Source organism: Morone saxatilis, unplaced genomic scaffold (genome assembly GCF_004916995.1).
Source record: "Morone saxatilis isolate NCDOM2014 unplaced genomic scaffold, NCSU_SB_2.0 Contig19, whole genome shotgun sequence".
NCBI lineage: Eukaryota > Metazoa > Chordata > Actinopteri > Moronidae > Morone > Morone saxatilis.
In genome coordinates this window covers 5968333-5975145 of record NW_023339751.1, presented here as the reverse complement: position 1 = coordinate 5975145, position 6813 = coordinate 5968333, and the positions used below count along the sequence as shown (strand labels likewise).

Sequence of the window (6813 nt, the reverse complement as noted above, 5' to 3'; positions counted from 1 at the left end):
CCTGGCATAAACTAGAGGTCGATTGTTTGAAACACCCTTAGATTGCAAGTCATTTAAAACGTGTGACATTCCTCTCAGGCAGGCGTAAAAAACCTGCAGGTCTGCCACTCTGGGGCACTGTTGTGTGCACTCCTGATAACATCATGTTGTTAGCGTTCACCATTCATTGTTAATTCAAATTCCAAATATTAAAGTATTCTTGCTGAAACATGATATTGAGCATTTCTCTTCGATGGAATTCAATGCTTTTCATCCAAGGCTTGCATTACACAAGGAAAGATGTCTGACATACCGAGCATTCAACAAAAAATGCCCTTGACTCAACTACTGGCCTTGATGCTCATTCTGCAATCCAGATGATTTAGTGTGTTATCTAATGGACCAAAAGTAGAGGAGAGAAAAAAAACAGCTAAACTCAGTTTACCCACCTTTTAGGCAGACATTAATCTTTATGGGGTAAAATAATAGTATAAACTGTGGTGAGTATGGTGTGCAGCTAATGCAGGATGTAAGAAGATATGGAGAGGCATAACTTGATGCTTGTCTGAAAATATAATTCATTTATGTTTAGGGTTTGTGGTTGTGATGACTTACGATTATCAATATGACTGCAGGTCATAGATTATTCCCACTTTTATTTTCCACCAAATCCCTGCCAAGGAGTCCTTGCAAGCAATCCGGAGTCATTACCCTCACAATGTGAAAGAGGGGCGGGCTCACTGTTCCCTGCTCATGAATATGGAGGCTCTGGGCTCTGCAGACACTCCCTCTCTGTTGAACTTGTGTATCCAGCTCGGGCCAGCAGTCAGTCAGTCAGTCAGTCAGCAGTGGGCTCGGCTGCCGCATGGCCACTGTGTGAAGAAAAAAAAAAACAAAAAAAACTTTATGCTACACAACAAGTGGAAACTGTCGGATAAAGGAAGAAGAGCAGACTCTCGGAGAGGTTGAGGGGACATACTAGGAAGAGGTCTTCTATGAATCGGGAACCTGTGCTCCGCTGATCAAAGTGTTGTTTCCCCACTCGTGCATGTTTAAACCAGAGGAGACCTCTGGTGCCGTGTGTCGGCCAGACGACCAGTAACAAACGAGTGGCAACAGCAGTCCGGAGGCATGATTTTGAGACGGGGCTCAGTCGTTGCTGCCTTTTTACTCTGCTTCCTCGCGGAGGTGAGTTGTGTGGAGGACTTTCGAGGTGGTGGTGGGGGGAAAGCAGCGGGGCAGGGTCACTCAGTTCAGCTGTTTGGATGCACTTTGGTTGCATGTGCGTCGCCTTATGTGCGCGCCGCTATGCTAACATTACATGTAACAATGCCTCATGCACAAGTGGGCCGTCTGCTTGCACAAGTGCAGATAATGTACAGCAAAACGTTTAGTACTGCAAACTTATTTTTCTATATATATTTCATATAAAAAGGAGGTTAAAGTTTTCATTGCATTCACTGTTCTGTCTCCAACAGGTGTCAGAGGGATCTGGACAATTCGAGTTGCAAATCTTATCGATGCACAATGTGAACGGAGAGCTGCTGAACGGCATGTGTTGTGATGGCACACGGAACACGGCGGATAGAAAGTGCACACGGGACGAGTGCGATACGTTTTTTAAAGTTTGCCTGAAGGAATACCAGTCGAGAGTTTCTGCTGCAGGGCCCTGCAGCTTCGGAATGGGATCTACGCCTGTCCTCGGAGGGAATACCTTTTCTTTCAAGAGCTCTGTCAGGAATGACAAATCCAGGATAGTTTTGCCCTTCAGTTTTGCCTGGCCGGTGAGTTGGAGACTTAAAAAAAACAAAACTTCTGTGTTCCCCCGACGCGCTCCTTCAAAAGAAAAAAGAGAGAAAGAGAGAGAGAAAGTGTGTTTGCAGGGCAATTGTGTGCAATTACTGTCCGTCAGTCAATCTCACTCCACAAAAAAGTGGCTAGAAAGCACAACAAACAAAGAACGAGTTTCTCTTTTGGTAGTTAGCTCTCTGTGAATTATCCTTTTGAGAAAGGGACCCCCCTGGTCTCCTCATTATCTGCGCCAATTAACCAGGTGCAGGTATTTTTCTCTCCATCAGGTCCAGACCTGTCTATTCTGTCTAAATAGTGTTCAAACTATTTTTTAGATAAGATAAGTGGCAAATCACAAAAGGTGCGTAAATTACGAGTTTTTAAAATGAAATATTTTCAGGAGAAAGATCCATTTTAGTGTATTCCCCCTTTTTAAAACTGAATTATCTACTAATAAATCAGTTGGAGCGTTTTTATGAAGCATTCTTAAAATGTTCCTAATAAATATTTTCCCCTTGAGATGAAAAATTTTTTTTTTGTGAGCTGCATTCTCCCCACATTTCCCCTCCTCTGCCCCCCCTGGCAGCTGCTCATGTTGCACAGTTACAGAGTGAAAACCCACTTTCTGGTTTCCTCAAGTGTCAGCTCTTCTTTGTAGAGTAAATAAATGGGCCTGACAGGCCTGTGGGAGTGTTGTAGCTCTGTGTGAGATATGATTTGCCATGCTGGAGCACATTTCGGCGTAGTGAAAAAAGCAGGACTGTGCACAGACTGACTGGCCCCACAGCTTGGCCCGCAAACTCCTCCACTGTGCCTGATGGGTGAAAGGCACAGTCCGCTGGTATGTGTGTGTCCAATTACATCAAGGCTATTTTTACCTCAATCCTGATGGAAGTTCTTGTTGTAATTTCAAGCATTGTGCGCAGCGGTGGCCTCAAACAGTCTGAATAAGTGAAAGAACTGGAAGATCAGGGCACGATTTCCCTCATTTTTTTTTAATGTGTGTTACTTCTGGGGCAGAACAGATCACTTAAGATTTGTGTTTTTCCTATGATCACATAGCCAGTAAAACAATGTTCTCAGCAGGGTAGCATGCAATTTGATATGGTCTGTATTTTTTATTTGCTCTCCACTTAGACACTGGCGCCTCACACCTTTTTCTTTTTTAAAAGACAAAGGTTTCTGTTTATGTTCACACTATGGCAGCACTAAGTTGGCATAAACGCTCTGAGCCAGATTAGTTTCATCTTACTGGTTGAAAATCACTCCTACTTGAAAACAGCACTTGTTGACATTGAAATGTAAACCTAGTGCCATTTCAAGTTTGAGGACTCGCTTACCTTTTTTCTCCTTTTTTTTATTTTCTGACATGCTGATAAAATGAATACTAAATGGCCTACATGTTCCTAGACCTAATGGAGGATATTTTTTTGTCATATTCTTGATGAGATGCATTGAAATACCAAAGCTAGGAGGTTATATTGCCAGTGAAACTTGTAGAAAATGAAGCAATGTTTCAGTTAATTAATTTTAATGCAACTGTATTGTAGGAAACCGGAGTTTGGAGCAGCCAGGTTGAGATTTGGGAAAGAACAGAGCCGTTTGTTGGATTTTCTCATCCTTCACTTCAAGTGCTTTACTTCAGTGCACATTAACAATCGTCAGGTTAGGTATGATATCACTCTTTGTCCTTTTCATCAGTTGATTGGCTGTTGTGGACAGATGGCAGTGTGGTGCAATTGGGTTGTTGGGTACTCCGAGTTCATGAAGGTTTTTTTTTTTTGCCCCCCTTCATCCTCTCTTGTGAGCTGCATGAAGTTGGCCTCTTGTCCAGGCCAAGGGCTTTGTTTAAGTCACGCTCGGTTGGACCCCAGGCATTTCATTGCTTTAACCTTGCCACCCACAGTAACTGCTGCACTTAATGAGGCTACACACATGTGCTTCGATCAGGTAGGGCGAGAGCCAGGCGTCCAGCTGAATGCCGTCGGCCGGACATCTTTAACGTTCGCACATCGCTGTTTTAGAGCTCTGCGTGGATTCACCAATGTCTGCTTCGTGCTTTTATTCCACAGAGAAGTGCGGGCCCTCACAGTATATCAAGCAGGGACAATAGTGTGCCCTCAGTGACTACAGTGAGGATTACAGAGCATAATAGAGGCAGTGCAGCTGTAATGCCAGCGCAGGGCAAGCAACAGGAAGCAGTTGTAGTAGACTCAGCAGTGATGAAGTTGGCTCTCAGACAAACTGTGGCCACCTCAGCATATTTGCCCGTGTTACACCTATACAAGGAAAGAAGACTTTTTTTTTTTGATTGGATCAATCTTTTAGAGGTTAAATTGAGCTTTTAGAAGCACTTATCTGCTCACTTGTGAAATAGTTTCTTTCCTGAGTAATCCTATTGATCTGGCATCCCTAATTCTGCTCAAATCTTATTTAATTATGCCCATATTTCATATCATACGTCTCTTCCGTCTTTCACTTAACTCAATTGTGGCATGTCCTCTCAGACCTGGGACATGTTTGCATCACTGATTGATTTGTTGACAAGTCGGTGCTGTCTGAGAACGGGGATCAGGTGAGCTGCAGAATAGTCGGCTCAGCCTTAAGGGTAAGCTCTGCCGGCAGCTGTGGGAGTAATGACATGTTTGTTTTATATAGTCTGCTCTGATGTGGCAGTTAAGTGCAAATTACTCAAGTGAAAAGAGGGAAAAGAAATGTGTTCTCTTTTTTTTTTTTTTTTCTGTCTACCTCACCCTGTCCTCTACTCTTAACAAAGGCTTTTTTTCAGTGTGCTTGTAGAGTTGTGTCGGTGTGACGTCACATAATGGTTTTGCCGTTTATCAGAGCTGTATGAAAGCACGAGTTGCACGGAATTTTTTTTTAATTTGGATCAACTGTGCCTTGTTTTTGTTCCCCTTGACGGTTAGTGACCCCTCTAAAAAGGCAATTGACTGGATATTTGTTTAGTTAATGCTTGATGTGAGTTTCATTTCTGGTTCTGGGTTCATGTTTTGATCTTATTTGCTTTGCGAGAGATCCAAAATCTGTTTGTCGTGGCCCTTGTTTTAGTTGGCCAAAGGCGAAATTCTTTCGTCTGGGTGAGGTTCTGTTGTATCCTCGGTCTGATGTACCTTTACAGTATATTTAATAAGCTGCTGATAGTACAACAGTCTTTCTCCAGCTCTTGTTGTGATGAAAATCTCTTGGCAAACTCCTTCCTTCCCAGTATCAGCACAGTCAGTGGCTTTGAAGGCGATTGTGAGAGTTGTCTTTTCATGACTGAGTCTGGGTTTTATGGCAAAACAGGGTGTGTTACTTAGCAGTTCCAATCATTGGTAAGATCTCAGTTTGATACTATTGAAGTGATTGACTCAGGAAAACTGATACAGAAGGTCAACATCCCTTTGACTGGACTATTGACATTTCCTCTGTGCCGAGTGTAGGCCTAGACCAGCCTAATCTGTGGGGCCTTGCCTTTATTTAGACCTCTGGCTTATTCCGTGAGATACCTTGTAATGGTGCATCAGATGGCTCCATTTTCAGTTTAGGGCAGGATGAGAAGCCTGTGTGTGTGTGTGTGTGTTAGGAAAATTCCCCTACTGAGGATTCAGTAGTGTTCTTTGGCAAGTCATTGTGATTCGAACTGGAATGATCTTTATCGCTTATGTTGCTTGTCTGTTGGACAGTGTCTGCTTGGCCAGGAAAGATAAGAAGACATATGGCCACACTTATTGCACTTGGATGTGCGTGTGTGTGCGTGTGCATGCATGTTCTGTAGTTCAAAGAGAAGTTGTGAGTCAGCTGGGAGCCTGGGAAAAGTGAACCTGGCAGTGGCAGACGGTTCCAAGCTGATAACTGCTGGGGAGTTATGGAGTGTTAGTGAATGAGGAGTCAGTCAGTATCTCACTTTCTGGAAGCAGTTATTTGGTCTGGAACTAAACATCCCAATAATGGAGAGGCTACTTGTTAGATCAAGCCACTGACATTGTTGTTGGATTATACAACGCTTGTAGATCTCCAGCTTTAGTTTGCTTGCCGTAAACTCACTCAAACCTTCAGAAGAGTAGGTGAATAGTAAACATCATCTAAGGCCACTGAGTTTTTTTTTTAAATTAAGTTTTTATGGTGTGGGGCTGGGCCTTAATCCTGTTTATGTAGTTCTAATATGTGATCAGTCTGCTGTGGTGACGCTGATCACAGTACTGCAATAGCTTCCATGTTGAGGCAAGTCCAAATCATGCAAGATATGGGTGTGTTGTCATGTTGTCATGTTCTCATAGATCTGCCTGTAAGGGAATCATCATCATTAGACTTTATTCTGCTTGACAGCAGTCCACAAATTAAATATTTTTTTTCCCCTCCATCAGTCCTGGACAAAAAGTTTGCAAAGTTTTGTTGTCTAGCAGGTGAACCAGGATTGTTGTTTTCATTTGGCAGGGCTCCATTGTTGATCCTCCTGTAACTGCCTATAAAATCATAATGTTCAAAAATGTCGAGCGAGTTTGAAAGGTCGTTGAAGGTTGACTTTTTTTATGACGTTTTTTTTTCTCCATTTGCGGCTTCTCATATTAGTCACAATCGCGTCAATTTAATGTTGCAATGATGACTAATACAAAAATTTCAAGGGACCGGTAATCTATGCAGTTTATGTGTGTTCAGTGACGTTGCATGTGAGTTCCCGTTTTTAGGATGAGCTTCCCACGTTGACTGCACTGTGCAATATATGTGGGATGGGTCGTGCGGGCCCTCTTAAATAGATTTGCCGCAACCCAAAAATGTGTCAATAGTCTATGTGGACATTTTAGTTGGGAGTGCAGATACTGGAATGATGCATTCAAGTGCAATTGTACTGGCTGTAAAAATGACTTCCCTAGTAGGAAATTAACACTACAGTTCTTTTACTGGACATGAGGTGAACATCAAAGTAATAACATGATACTGCTTAATGCCTGAAGAGAAGCCAAAGGACTCTTGTTCAGTGTTAATACAACTAGCTGTAGGTTGTGCGTAGTAGTAGATGATTAGGTATCACATTACCACTGA

The 6813-nt window shown here is 42.7% G+C and overlaps 1 protein-coding gene across 1 annotated transcript in view; it reads left to right on the top strand.

The window, feature by feature from the left end:
* The first annotated feature begins 802 nt into the window (after positions 1–802).
* jag1b (jagged canonical Notch ligand 1b) overlaps positions 803–6813 on the top strand; it is a 28402-nt gene continuing 22391 nt past the window's right edge. Inside the window, exons 1-2 of the mRNA XM_035663458.1 lie at positions 803–1167; positions 1458–1763. Coding sequence (XP_035519351.1) covers positions 1111–1167; positions 1458–1763 — 363 coding nt within the window. The 5' untranslated portion in view covers positions 803–1110. The remainder of the gene's footprint in view (positions 1168–1457; positions 1764–6813) is intronic.